The sequence below is a fragment of the Poeciliopsis prolifica genome, unplaced genomic scaffold (assembly GCF_027474105.1).
Source record: "Poeciliopsis prolifica strain line A6 unplaced genomic scaffold, Auburn_PproV2 SCAFFOLD040, whole genome shotgun sequence".
NCBI classification, from domain to species: domain Eukaryota; kingdom Metazoa; phylum Chordata; class Actinopteri; order Cyprinodontiformes; family Poeciliidae; genus Poeciliopsis; species Poeciliopsis prolifica.
The window spans coordinates 384,034-398,424 of NW_026562415.1; the positions used below are offsets into that span (position 1 = coordinate 384,034).

General features: G+C 40.1%; 1 protein-coding gene across 2 annotated transcripts in view; it reads right to left on the bottom strand.

Annotated features, from left to right (window-relative positions):
- Positions 1–14,168, bottom strand: part of apaf1 (apoptotic peptidase activating factor 1) — a 30,394-nt gene extending 16,226 nt beyond the window's left edge. The window contains exons 1-25 of one of the 2 annotated variants that reach the window (XM_055054861.1): positions 14,026–14,168; positions 12,209–12,381; positions 11,932–12,118; positions 11,636–11,836; positions 11,347–11,536; positions 10,745–10,857; positions 10,513–10,644; positions 10,166–10,404; positions 9,721–9,888; positions 9,439–9,570; positions 9,235–9,348; positions 8,968–9,152; positions 8,662–8,788; positions 7,964–8,089; positions 7,724–7,864; positions 7,500–7,625; positions 7,089–7,232; positions 6,704–6,832; positions 6,257–6,382; positions 5,738–5,857; positions 5,517–5,642; positions 3,643–3,759; positions 2,455–2,580; positions 232–363; positions 10–135 (exon numbers count right to left, since the gene is read on the bottom strand). In XM_055054861.1, the coding sequence (XP_054910836.1) occupies positions 10–135; positions 232–363; positions 2,455–2,580; positions 3,643–3,759; positions 5,517–5,642; positions 5,738–5,857; positions 6,257–6,382; positions 6,704–6,832; positions 7,089–7,232; positions 7,500–7,625; positions 7,724–7,864; positions 7,964–8,089; positions 8,662–8,788; positions 8,968–9,152; positions 9,235–9,348; positions 9,439–9,570; positions 9,721–9,888; positions 10,166–10,404; positions 10,513–10,644; positions 10,745–10,857; positions 11,347–11,536; positions 11,636–11,836; positions 11,932–12,118; positions 12,209–12,352 (3,471 nt within the window). In that variant the 5' untranslated portion in view covers positions 12,353–12,381; positions 14,026–14,168. The remainder of the gene's footprint in view (positions 1–9; positions 136–231; positions 364–2,454; positions 2,581–3,642; positions 3,760–5,516; positions 5,643–5,737; positions 5,858–6,256; positions 6,383–6,703; positions 6,833–7,088; positions 7,233–7,499; positions 7,626–7,723; positions 7,865–7,963; positions 8,090–8,661; positions 8,789–8,967; positions 9,153–9,234; positions 9,349–9,438; positions 9,571–9,720; positions 9,889–10,165; positions 10,405–10,512; positions 10,645–10,744; positions 10,858–11,346; positions 11,537–11,635; positions 11,837–11,931; positions 12,119–12,208; positions 12,382–14,025) is intronic. The other variant, XM_055054862.1, reaches the window with a different exon arrangement.
- Between the last annotated feature and the right edge of the window lie 223 nt (positions 14,169–14,391).

A 14,391-nucleotide genomic window follows, 5' to 3' on the forward strand; every position in this document is an offset into this window, starting at 1 on the left:
GTGTTGAACCTTAGTGGTCTTGTCAGCAGAGGTGGTCGCAAAGAGACATCTGTCTGGCGAGACGTGACAGGACAGAATGGCTCCCTGATGAGCCTTGATGTCCTGTAGTTTCTCTCCGCTCTCAATGTCCCACACCTGGCGGCGAGCAGAAGGAGGACGGATTATTTATGGTCGGATGTTACGCTGCTGTTAAATGGAATGGCAACGTGTGTTCCTGTGTGTCACTTTCACCTTCACAGTTCCATCAAAGGACCAGGAGAGCAGTCTCGAGCCATTTGCTGAGTCGGAGAGCAAAGAGAAGCATCGAACTTGCTCCTTGTGACCCCGAAGTACTTTACACTCGCCTGATTTCCACTTCCACACCTACACATAGTAAGAAAGAGAGTGTTCTGTCAGCAGCAGCTTCCTCCTGCTACATCGCTGATATCAGGACAGCTTTTGTAACTTTTGTTAAGTGCTTACTAAATTAAAGAAGGGTGTTCAATTATCACAATTTCCATCAAAAATTGAATAAACACAATGAGGCTATTATTGTGCCTGCTTTTTTCTAGTGCTTGAGGTTGCTTTTTGGTATCAACTTAGTTATTTTTAGCTCAAAGTAGAGATACGAACTTGAAGCTTATCAAGATATTTTGTGGTATTATTGTCATAAACTGCTTTTGACAAACATTCCCATTCGTAAGGGGTTTCTTTAGGACACCAGTCACATAAGGAAGCGTAGTTAGCATCACTAAACTGCACACAGCAACTACATTTGATCATATTTACATATTTATTGATATCCTCACTGAACATACTGTTTTGGGGGCTTTAAATACCATTAGTTGGAATATATCATGACAACAATAAATTCAAATTCTTATAATGAGAAATTTATCCTGAAAAATGATAAACGACACAATAAATGCTGACCCCTAACAGAAATAAATGCGAAGCCTGAAATTACCTGATATTTCTACATGATGCACAGCTGCACCTTTAGAAGCAAAGAACGTTTGGAATCGCAAATATTATTTGTATATTTATTTAATAGTCAAATACATCATATTTATTAGGACTTTAGAAACCAGTAAAAATTTGTTATATATATATAACAAAGCAGAATTATATATATATAACAAAGCAGAATTATCTCCATAATTTTTACTAGCCAAACTGGAGCAGTGGCTACAACAGATCCCAGGAACAACATCAGACATCTCAGTCCAGAAATGTGCAGTCCTTGGCACAGCCAAGATACTGCGCAGAACCCTCAAGCTCCCAGGCCTCTGGTAGAGGACCCGAGCTCAGAGGATAAGAACCACCCGCGGTGGGTGAGAAGGGAATTTTTAATTTTATGTATATATATATATATTGTTTTCACTGTTGTGACTCTTCTAAACAAAACTTTTCACACATATCAGGTGCAGACAATTAATAATTATGAAGGAGACTGACGCATTTTTTCAAATATAGACTTAGATTAGTGTCTTAGGCCCAAAAGTCAAAAGTAAATAGAAAATGCGTTTTGTATTTAGAGAAAGCACAGGGCCTGCATATCCAGATCGGCTCTATTATGGACGCCGGTAGATAAATCAGCAGAAATTGGGAAGCTGAACTGGGAAGCCGATTGAGGCAACCATCAATCACATCCTGCTGCACGGTGTTGCCTTTTCCCCTCCTTTATTGGTCTGAAGGTTAAAATCCATCATCAAACAACATCCGTTTCATTGACATTCACTTTGCGTTTGCATTTCCATTTAAATACACACTTCCATTTCCTCACAAGCACGTGTCAGGCAGCATGAGTCTGAATATTTTCTGAATAACCGGCGGACGGGCTGAGAATAGTGATGCTGCAGGCGGCAGCCGGATGAATACAAAATGAGAGCGCTGTGCTGAACGGAGCTCTGCAGTGGACGGCGTCTGTGGACGAAACCCAACGATGGCGAGGAAAAGAAAAGAAAGAGACGGGAAGGAGAGAGAAACGGTGAAAGGGAAAATAAACAACAGAGCATGAATGGTGAGATCAACAGGGCGGAACAGCCTCCTATATACACACACATACATATACGGTGTTCGTATACAAACAGAGGCAGTTGGTTGTGGTCGACAGAGGAACGAGAGGAGATAAAGAGCTGAGAGGCGCAGCGGAGGAGGGATGAAGAATGGAGAGGTCAAGAGGCCAACGGAGAGTTTAACAGGTTAAAAACACCAGAGACCCAAACACTGCTGATGAATGATTCAGTGCTGCAGGTACTTTAGTCAAGGTGAGGGATCGGCATGGAGGCGGAAAAATTTATCAATATCCAGGAAGAAAAATGGGAAGCAGGATAGGAGAGAAGAAGAACGAATGTCCCATTAAACTGAGAGGAAATAAAAGAGAGGGACGGGAGAGGGAAGAGAATACTAGTTGGAACAACAAAATATAAGAACTGGAAAGAGGAGGACAGGGAGGATGGAAGCATAAGATACCCTGATGGTGGTGTCCTCCGATGAGGTGATGAGAGTTTGTCCGTTCTGGCAGAACTGGCAGTGGAGCACGGTCTTGGTGTGTCCCATCAGAGTGGCTAAAAGCTTCCCTGAGGGCAGCGCCAACACCTACACACAGCAAACACAGAAACATGAGCAGCTCAAAGAATGAAATAAAGTCAGCACACAGCATGCCGCGGTGTGGATGTGTATTTAAGAAGGAGAGAAGGAAAAAAAACCATCAAAATGTAAGGCTTTAATATCAATTGATGACAATAATTATTGATTATTTTTATGCTTAAAATATCTGAAACAATGCCAAACATTTTATCAACAATTTCCTCTTGAGCTTTTGCACTCCTTTTGTCCTTCCACTTCACGTCGACGTTTTCGTTTTCAAGCAGTTATCAAAACCAACGAGCGAGTGAGTTAGTTGATGCCGTCCACATTGCTTAGCCGGCCACAAGAGCTTGAATGGAGGTTGAGGAAAAAATACCCAGCATTCAGGACTGCCTGTAAGTCATAGGTTACATAGCCTGAAGCGTAACAGATGGTCAAAGTGAACCAAATGAATCAGCGGCAGAATCGCTGGTTCACTTCCAGACTCACTGGACCTTTACTGAATGTCATTCCATTGACCTATTTTCAAACAGCTCTTTCCCTTTCTAACCGCGATCATAACTTCTCAGTTTTAACTAGTAATCAATCCAAACAAAAATCAAGCGTAGCACAGCACCTGTGAGTCTCGGAGAGCTAAGAGAAGCAGAGCAGCGTTACAACATATGGGATTTTAGTGGGTTCTAGAACAGTCAGAGCTCAGATGAGAGAGAGTCAAAATGTCTGAGCAGACAGAGCCTGAGGCCATGCCGACCAAGTTTGTCAAACTTCAAGCACTGGGCTGCAAGCTGCACAGGCCGTGCGAGAAAACGGAGGGATTTTACACATCTTAGTTGAGGTGAAAGAAAGAATGCAACCTGATGAGAAAAGATTTTACAACATACATGTGAAAGCATTCGTTCTGATTTTGCCAATTTGAAAGCGAAAATGTTAGTGTGTTCTCCTAAGAGGGGAATAAAAATCTGAAAAGTGTGGCCTGCATTTGCATTACAATAGTTATAATAGTCCCTTTGCTATTGTTAATGTTTCAAAGAAGCAAACAGTTATTTCTATTCTGTCTCCACCGTACAATACCTGCACCCTGCCTGTGCACTGAGCTACAGCCAGCAACACCTCCCTGCAGGAGGTCAGCAGTTGACGGATCCTGCAGCCAATCGTCCTCAGCACCCGACTAGCTGTCAGCCCTGACACCTGCCACACAACACAAACATGCTCAAACACATGGTGCACTCATGCGATCCGGAAGCGCACAGTCTGTTCTCTGCCCCACATTTCTCACTGAAAGGCGGTCACTTTTGTGCTTTAGCGGAGCAACCTGACTTCTGACAATGTCACAAGAAGATGTTACTATTTTTCCTCTAGATACACTGGGGAGAAATGCATTGCAGTGATTTGTGATGGTGGGGCTTTATCGCAGGGCGCCACCTGGTGTTAGCAGAGGAGAAGAAGCAGAAATATGCAGGTTATCTCTCCTGGTAAATGTAGGCAAGTCTGAGTGATTTTCCAAGTCGGAGTCGCAGGAAAGAGTAAAGTATGAAATACAAAAGTGCTTCAGTTTCAAAATGTTGAGGTTGCCAATAAGGAATGTTATTTCAAGTCTTTTTTTTTGTTTGTTTTGCACATCTTTTGATGCATGTGCTTGATTCCAAAAGTTGCCCTGCATCTATTTTTGAAGCTGCTGGTCTCTTCATGTAATTTTTAAGTTTTGTCCAAAAAAACAAAAAGTACAATCACTTTTCTTTTTTTTTTTCCTGGCAGGAAAATGGTTCTCACTCCTCTAAGTTTAAGAAATCAGCCCATCTGTGCTGCTCTTTTATTAATTGCTCCATTAATTATCTCTTGGGTCAGGAGACTGGAGAAAAGGCTCAGACAGGTCCAGAGCAGAAGAGTAATTGAAATGCTTAAATTCTCGGATTTCTACGGCAAAACTCTGGTTTTATTGCAGAGGGGTAACTTTGAGGAGACGTCCGAATGGGGAAAAACAAATGAAACAAAATGACACAAAGAACCCCACAAATCTCCATTTGTTTGAGCCATATGCAGGTGGACTTGCTGGTGTGCCTTCAATCATTTCCCTGCTGCATAACTGAGAAAAGCTTGAGCTTAAGGTCAGGAAACTACGACTGAACAGAAAAAGACTCTTCAGGATTTTCATCAAACCACTACAACCATGTTAGATGTTTCTTTTCCTGAATGCAGTTTTTTTTTAATTGACAAAATGCCTTCAGCAATTTTTTACTTCAAACCTTCTCAAATTATAAAATTATAAACTCTCACCCTATCTGATGTAAGTGACTCCTGCTGGAGATGTTCTGGGATATTTTGTGAATTTCTGGATGAGCTGTTGATATTTTCTAGGACTAATTTTGATAAACTCCCAGGAAGGTTCCCCACTACTCCATTTTTTACATTTATTTAGGGACAATAGCTCTTTCTGATTACTTATTAACTCTTTTCAGACTGACGTCACTGACTATTGTTGGTTTTTTGTCCCCACATAAGGGCATGTTATGGCTCTCAGCCAGTTCATAAATAAATCTTTTATAACCAGACACGATGTTCTCTGGTCATTTTTGTCTGATATTAAAATTTGTTCAACCTGAAACACAGAAGTGTGATATAAAATCAAAAACAGAGAAACTCTACAGGAATGTATGTTATCAGAAAACACAATTTAATACAGCTTAAAAAAACATCTATATTGGCTGTCATAAGTCCAGAAAAGTATCACAGTTTTAAAATACACACATCAAAACTAAAGCAGTTTATTTATTCTGATATTTGATGTCAAATTGCTAAATCAGTTCAATTGATGTCAAACAAAATTGATCAGTTTTACCATTTTAATTTTCTGTTTTAATTTGAAGAAAGTGCAGAGATAACGAAAGAAGATTCTTCATTTGAATAAAAAGGATGAAATTCCAGTTTGTCTTGTGTTTTTTTTTTACCTGCACATTTCCGTTCTCTTGTCCCAGAACCACTGCAGAAGGATTCCTGCACATACATGTTGACCGGATTCTGCTGGGCAGCTCCTGTGACTGGAACAGCACCGATCCTGTTCTGCCATCCCGCACCTCCGATAAAAACACACAAAACAAGGAGATAAAACCGTAACATCGTACAGTACAGCTTCACTTTCATCGAGAAACCAGCTTTCCTGACAACTCACCTGGAGTCTGTTGCAGTTGTCTGCAGCCGACACGATGATTTCCTCACCGTTGAAGAGAACGTCCGAATCTCTCTTCAGGCAGATGGCCGAGGATGTGTGGACTTTCTCGGTCTCCCATAACTGCAACACATGACAAGCAAGACATGTGAATTCCAAAGAGTTTGCAGGTTTAGAAAGGGCAACGGTAGCAACGTCTCCATCCGTCTTCATCTCCTTGGGACGGATTCTTCACCCGCCTTGCACTGCCAATAGTGGCAGTAGGGTATGGCAGCCTCACCTCTGGACAGGAGAGCTGTAACTACTATCCAGTAGCTCAGTACTGTAAAAAGCTTTGGGTTTTACAGTTTTACTGTAACAAAGGAGTGCAGGAGTACTGTACAGCAATAACAAAGGACAGTTACTCCTGTCCTTTGTTATCTTGAATGTCCAAGTTGGCCAAACTGTCAGATACCAACAACTGAAGGAACATCCAACTTCTGTAACAGCATAAAATCGCATCACACGGATGAAAACACTCACCCTGATTGTCTGGTCGTCGGAGCAGGACAGCAGCTGAGAGCCGTCTTTGGAGAACTGGACCCGCTGGACCCAGCTCAGGTGGCCGCTGCAGTCCGCACGCTTCTTCTTTTCTTCAAGATCCCACAACTAAAAAGAAACCACATAGAAACAAAAAAACCACACTTTGAAATGAAACACTTTAAACTACATTTGAAATGCAAAGGATTTAAAGCGCTCTCCACACTGGCTGGCACTTATGGGAAAAATACGTAAAAAGGTATAAATTGGGATTGCTTAGTGACAAATGTACTCACATCTATCAGTAGGAAATCATGTTTCAATGTATTTATTTTAAGGTCTTTTTACACATCTTCAGACTGAATACAAGTGAATATGGAGGAGACTGCAAAATATTCCCCTTGTTTCAGAAGAAAGTACAGGAAATTACAGGAAACTAAGTATTAGTACCTCAATGGCATAATTTGAGAATGCTAATGCCAGCAGGTTACTGGCAGGACAGGCGTGACAGTATTGCACCGTGCTCAGACGATTCGTCTTGATATCCAGCAACATGTCCGACGTCTGGACATCAAATACCTAAGAAACAGGAATTTCAAGGCATAAGGACACACATATGTTGTGTTTCCTTAGAGCTTGTTATATTTAAAAAGGATGTAAAAGAGATTTTAAAAAATGGCAAAACTTTGCAGATGCAAAACAAGAGCAGGAAAGACAGATTAGAAAGTGACTTTTAACTCATTAACTGACGCATTTGACAGCTTTCATTGAATAATAATCAGCATGTGGTCATCCATCCTGACTTGCATTCAAAATTTCTCATTTTCCTGCTCACCAAAGCAGCATTTCTGGCAGCACAGATGATGGATTTGCCGTCTGCAGTCCAGGTGGTGCACTTCACAAGAACTTCATCGCTTTCTGACAAGAAGCTCTTCACGTCGATCGTCTTCCACTCGTTGGCTCCAGACACCTGGAACAACTGTGTGAACACAAAGACAAAAATAAAAAACAAAGGTATAATATCAAGCATGTTATTTATTAAGGTTGATTAAGGTCAAATGACCACAACATGATCAGTCCAGTTTTAAAATATGTTCATTTCTATTTGGCATAGATTTTGTTTTACTGGACTTAAAAATTTTGCGGGGAAAAACTTTGTTGTTAACAGACCTACAAAATTTTAGTTTTTAAATAAAACAACAACTCGAGTCATGAAAGTACTTATCTAACTTTGACTGAAAGTCACCTTAACGGTGCCGTCATTGGAGGAAGTGGACAAATAAGCATCATCAGGAGAGAAACAGCAGTGGTTCACCGGCTTGTAGTGACCAAACATGGTGTTCTGGGACGACGGCTTGTTCAGATTCCAGATCTAAAGAAACAGAAATAATACACAATGTGACAAATACTGACATAAAAAAATAAGACAAAGTGAAGAGGAATGTAAAGAAAAGCCAAGCTATTTCTCACCTTGACGTTTTGGAAGTTGTCATTGGAGCAAGTGGCCAGTAGGAGGCGCTGTGACATGTTGGTGAACTCGCAGTAATTCACCTGCTCTTCATGCTCCTCTTCAAAGACCCTCAGTAGTTTGCCTTGCTGGATGTTCCACACCTGCAGGATAAAATCTCACGTTTAAATAAAAAAACGTAGCATTTTACATCGGTAGTTGCTTTTATTCATTAGCTGCTCTGATTGGTAGGTAATGCTCACCTTAACTTTGCGGTCACTTGAGCAGGTTGCTAGAAGATGGTCATCAGGGGAGAAGGCGCAGCAGAGAACTTCTTCATCGTGAGCCTGGATCTCTAAAAGCTTCTGACCGGATGTGCTTTTAAATATCTGAGAGAAGAGTTCACAGATTAACATCGAAGAAATCAAAAAGACAGAAATGAGATTTATTTGGTGCATTACTGAATCAGACACACATCTCATTTTAAAATCAGACTCAGCAAATAGTTAAAAAAGGGATTCAATGTATAAAACTTAAAGGGCTGTTTATAAATGGATTAATACAGAAGATTTGTAATATTTTTTGAAAAATATTAATATTTCAAGTTTAAAACAATTCTTTATATAAATTGAGATAAAAAAGCAAAACTGAAAAAACATACTAAAAACATAGTAATATTTATAATTACAAATATTTGACAATATTTATAAGAATTTCTTCAAATAATTTCTTTCTTAGACAGGAACCCAGTTCCTCCATTGTTATTATTATTATCATCATCATCGTCACAGTTCTGATTACAGACACTCTCAGTGAGTGCCGGTTGGAGACATCCTCAAAGGAAGCGGATCCAAGTGGAAAACCATTTGGACCAACCCATCTATATATATTTATATATACTTATAAATATTTGGTAATATTTATAAGTAATTAGTTTTCTAAGTAATATTGCTCCAGACACCTTCACGGTTTTGCTGGCTCCACAAGAAGCGATTTTGGTTCCATCGTGGGAGAAGCAAGCAGAGGAGATGGAGCCCAGGTGAGGATGGATCACCAAACGGGACAGATTTTCTTCGCTGCTCTTATTTCTATAAAGACAGACACAAATGCACTCAGAAATACAGAATGGAAGCATTTTTCTAAAATGAATAATTTCCTCAAGACATTAAGTACAATATGATTGAAGAGCAACAAAATAATTATTCCCACTCCAGCTTGACTAAACCAAAATTAGAATATTGCCTAAAAAATAAAACCGTTTTCGTACATTAATTCAAAGTAGAGCTTCCCAGCGTTGATCGGGTGCAGCGCCTGCTCCCGAGCCTGTCTGTAGACGGCGGAGGAGTGCGGCTGAGACAGAGCGAGCTGCACGACGTCGGGGAACGGACGCTGCTCGAGGTGATGGCCGTTCAGCGACAGAAACTCCTGGAACTGGCTGCAGATTTCACTGTTCTGGGTGGGACCAGAGCAAAACATGCAGAAAAACTCCCAACCGCCAAAAAGACGGCAGCAAAATTCGACTTGTTTCACTCACCTCTTTGTCCAGAATGGGTCCGTACTCCATGTAGTCGTTGATGAGGGGTGCTGGACCCATAACCCTCGCCTTCGTCCTGACCCAGTCCAGCGAGAACATGAGCGCATGCAGCTCCTACCCAGAGGGACAACAGAAGAAGACATGATGAAGACAGGGTGAACTTGCCTCACTGAATGGACATGCTGGGGTGCAGTTGAGTTTCACCTCGAACATTTTGGCTTTGGCCAAGTGATAGGTGAGAAATCTGATCCAATAAAAACGACCCTCGTCTCCAGAGGACGGAGCAACTTCTCTGTAGTGATGGTTGTACTGGCTTATCACCTTCCTGTGAAGACTCTGAAATGTGGCAGGATATCATTGATTAATAAATATAACTTTTCCATTTTAGATATAACAAAGGATCAGGTAACATGGCGTCTGCTCGTTTTTTGATAATCAGAGTTATTTAGAGTTGGCATGTTAAGATACAACAGAAAGGGGCCAAACCTCTATCTGATCTCGGTTCTGCTCCACCAGGAAGTCCAACTGGAGGTCGTGAAGGTAGTACAGGTTCAGTCTGCTGTTGTTGTCTACAAAAAGCAGGGATTTGTTGACAAACTCTTGGAGAATGTCTTCCACTTCCTCTGGCTCCAGATCCCACAAAACACACAATATCTACAAGAAAAGAAAGAGGAGTCAGTTATGTTATTTTATTATTATTTTTGATCTACATCATAAAATAGTCAAGTTACTTTTCAAGACACCAGCAAATAAAGGAGAGTACTGGAAGATAAAGGAAAGGAAACTTACAGTCTTTCTTTCAAATATTTGTCAAAGTCATAAAATTCAGTCACTGCAGAAAATTAACTGTCAATTTTGAGTGATTAGCTGTTTGTTCTCTGTGTTCATGATGAATTGGAAAGTGTAACAGGAGTGTACTGCGTGGAAAAACCTTCGCGGGGATCTTGACGTCCTTTTGCAGCACAGTCAGGTCTTTGTAGAGCTCCCGATGTTCGTCTGGTAAAACCTCGATGCTCGCAGCCATGGCCTGATCCAAGGCATCGTAGTCGTAGGACGAAGACTTCCTTATGCGCTTGAACTGCTTCTGTCGCAGCTGGCGGAGGTAGTAATCCCACCGGTTGGGTTTGTCTTTGAGCAGAGCGCCGATCAGAGACACAACCAGAGGAGAGCCTGCGGGGCAGACGATGTGTGGATTAAAACCACAGTTTAAAATTCACTGGAATGTCAGAGGTCAGTTTTTAATTATTTTATTTTTTTGTCTTTTTTCAGTTTACAGACCTTTACATTCTTTGACGATGTCGCGAGCCTCCGCAGGAAGCGCGTTTTGATTCATTTTAGTATACAGGGCCAGGATCTCCAGCGCCTTTCTGTCGTCCAGACCACTTTCTACTTCCACCTCATACTTGGCACCTAAAACATAAAAGCACAAGAGCAGATAATAGGTAGAGCTGCTGGTTTTTTTTCTTACTGTAATAAAGAAAATGACATGAGTTCAGGGCAGACGACATACCGCTAACAGAATCAGTGAGGCTTCTGTTTCTGGTGGTCAGAAGAATTTGACAGTGAATGTCAAATACTTTGAGCACTGAGCTATCCCAGATGTCATCGAGGATTAGTAGAGACCTAAAAACAAAAACAGATAGTTAAAGATATGAATGTCAACCAAACTATCATTTACTTTTCATTCCAGAACTACAGAACCTTGCATAGCATTCATAACATTTAGTCACATTCAATGTATTTTATTGTCATTTCAACAAGGCCAACACAAAGTAGTGTGTTCTTGTGCAGTTTGAAGGAAAAGGAGACATAATACCAAAACAGTATAAATAGACTTCTTAAAAAAATGTACTATTGTGGTAAGAACCCCAGTAAAAAATCAGAGTAATAGTTAGGAGTTGTAACATGTCAAAAATATGAACAAATAAAATACAAGAGGAATGAATGTTTCTTTAAGGGATAGTAAATAAAACAGAATCACATCTTTAAATTGCATCTGGTTATACCACTACTGTTTGATAACATATGAAATGACTGCTAGTTCAAAACATAATTTTTAAAGTAAGGAAAGAAGCAGTAATATTTATATATCTAGAGGAACATCCGGCTTACCTGGGATACCTGCGCAGCATCAGGAAGCGCAGGCGCTCCTTTGCCTCATCCAGAGAGGTGGGCGGCCGGTGTTGCGACTGGGAATCCAGGTTCTGTTCCAGTCGAAAACACAATGACTGGATCTTCACCAGCAGGTCTGATTTGTCCAGCTGACCGATGGACAGCCAATGAACCCCATCAGGGAAACACTCTGTGGGCAGGAGATGCGAAGAGGTGAGAAAAAGGAACAATAATCCCTATTTAGCAAAACCTAGAGTTCATGTTTTCTTTGAGTTATTTAGATATCCACCTCCAATGAGTCTCTGTTCTCTGACAGCCTCGGCAGCAAGCACAGACTTTCCTGACCCGGCCATCCCGAACACTGTAACCCAGCCGCCGGCATCTTTCTGGAGCAAATCAAGTTTCTTCCTGACCTGATTCAGCAGCTCTGGTCTGCTCACAAACACCACAGGCCTCTGTGGAACGCCACCTTCACTCAGGATAATTTCAACTGTTGAGGAAATCAGAAAAGATTTGAAATAAAGTATCTGGATTCAGAACGTGAAACAAATTAGGGTGAAACTCAGCCACTCCACAATTTCTCACTTCTTTCGGAGCTGTCATAGGAGCGCTTTCGTCCATTGAAGGAGACGCCTGGTAAGTCTTGATACAGCAGACTGGCCAGATCGTGGTATGTTTCTTTAACCAGTGCGTTATAGAAAGAAATGAAGGAGCAATCATCTTTCCTCAGCAGCAGCTCGATCAGTGCTGCAGCTTGATCTTTTCTGGTGGGCTGCAGAAAGAAATCACAAACACTAAAACAAATGGAGGGTTGGGGCAGAAGTATTTTGGTTCCCTTTCGACGTCGTTTGACTTGGCTCACCTTAATCCGGACCTTCTCCTCCTCATTCACGGTGATCACACCATCGCTGATCATGTGGTCCATGAGGTCCTGCGGCTTGATGTCCTGCTCCAGTTGGTGGCGCAAGCGCAGCAGACTTCTCCGGGTCCGCTCCTGCAGCGCCATCAGTGCTGAGGTCACAGACCATTCAGATGCTAAACAAAAAACCAGAAAAAAATTCATCCATATTTTTTGAAGTAGGATATTCAAAAACAGGGATGAGAAGACGGGCCAACAGCAACACAGATTCTGCACTCTACTTAATTGCACTCAGCAGTCTTTCCCTGACCAAACCTTTGGTTAATTTTAAGATGAATAGAGTTAATTAAAAATTCATTTGTTCAAATGTATCTTTTCATTATTCTCCCCACTTATAATTTTGTTAGGAAAAGTTCTCATTAACTCAGCTGTCAGTTCTTATCAAAACACGGCTTTTTCTGTCAATAAGTATATTTTTGTAAATGATTTTGTATGATTATACAAAATGCTCACCTTCTTTTGTTTACAAACACAAACTTTGTTGCACCTTTTTAAACTGAAAAAATTTAAGAAAATATCTAAACTACCACATGCAACTAATGCTGCTCTATATAATTTGTCATATGACTTGTATAATAAAAGCACGTATTTACTTCAAATCTATTTGGGAATTAAAACCACTTCCTCAAAAAAAAAAAAAAAACAACCTGCAGTCAACTTTTTCATTCATGTAAATGCTAATAGGTTGCAAAATTTTGTTCATTCTTGTTGCCATGTGTGTGGGTGGAGGGAGAGAGAGCAATACATACATTTAGGCACTATATTTATTATTTGCTTTATCTCTTTCTGCCTTTTACTACATTATGTTCACTTTAACTTGATCTCTTCCTTGTATTGATATATGTCTGAGAGATTGGATTTGTTCTAACCCAGTTTTGGTTGTAAGCTAGTGGTACGTTGCTAACTATGTCAATTATTCTATTTTACTTCTATTTAGTTTAGTTTAATTATGCTTTAAATGCACATGAATAAACTTTTGGGGAAAATTATACCTTCCAGGAAACAATTGGTGAAATTGTGCACAAGATTAATAAAGATTGCTTTTGTTTTAATGGCCTACACAATAATGCAAAAGTCTGCTGATTTGCCAGTTGTTGACATCCTACTCAGAGAAAAAAGGTCAGAAAAGGTCACTGCTATTAGCAGAAATAGGAATGCACAGATCACATGTATTGCAACACTCAACTGATGCAATAATTATTACAGAAGTTGAGTGCAAATGATGTAAAGTGCATGAATATGATTGATGACTGTGTGTTACAATTAGATATCATCCTTTGGCTTTTATTTTTAAACCGAATTTATGAAATAAACTAATTTCTAAATGTTTTTCAAACTTACAAATAAGAAACTGAGTGACCAAGTTTCAACTATGAAAATTGTCACAATTGAACTATTAAAATAGAAATTACTGCCAGATTAATCAATGGTAAAAATAGAATAACAGTGAGACGGACAGAAAATGATGTGGACAAAGTTTCAACTCACTCAGGATGAAACAAATACACCGGAATATTAATATTACTGAAATATAAAAAAATATGCCAGGCGTTTTTAACTTATTCTTAAAAGTTCTTACTTTCAAATGGTCAATGAGAAACTGAACTATCAGACTGAATATAATAAACAAAACCCAGAGTTTCAGTATGACGCCAAGAGTCGCCACAGCATATCTGATACTTTGACATGATGTGTCTCGACAAGTTCACACAATCCGAGGCGAACAGAAACAAAGAAAGTAGCAGAAAACAAGTACTCACTCCTATCTTCTGAGAATAAATATCAAGCGATCTGTTCAAAGATAGTCCTGAAAGTTATGTCGCGTTTTTAAGATACCTTCAAGCCACAAAATATACGTTTATTTCTCTTTCGAAATGATAACACACGCCCAATATGAGTTTCAAGCTTCCGGGAAAGACAACAATAACAACTACCCCGGTTATAGACAGCCAATAACCTGACGGTATTTATATCACGTGAGCAATGACCAATGAACTGTTGCTAGGCAAACTAACGCTGCGTTCACGTAATTTCATACGGTCGTAAATTGTCTTTTAGCTCATTTTCTTAAACATGTTTCAAGTTATTAACGCGCAGATATACCTACATATTGTTTTAATAGAATA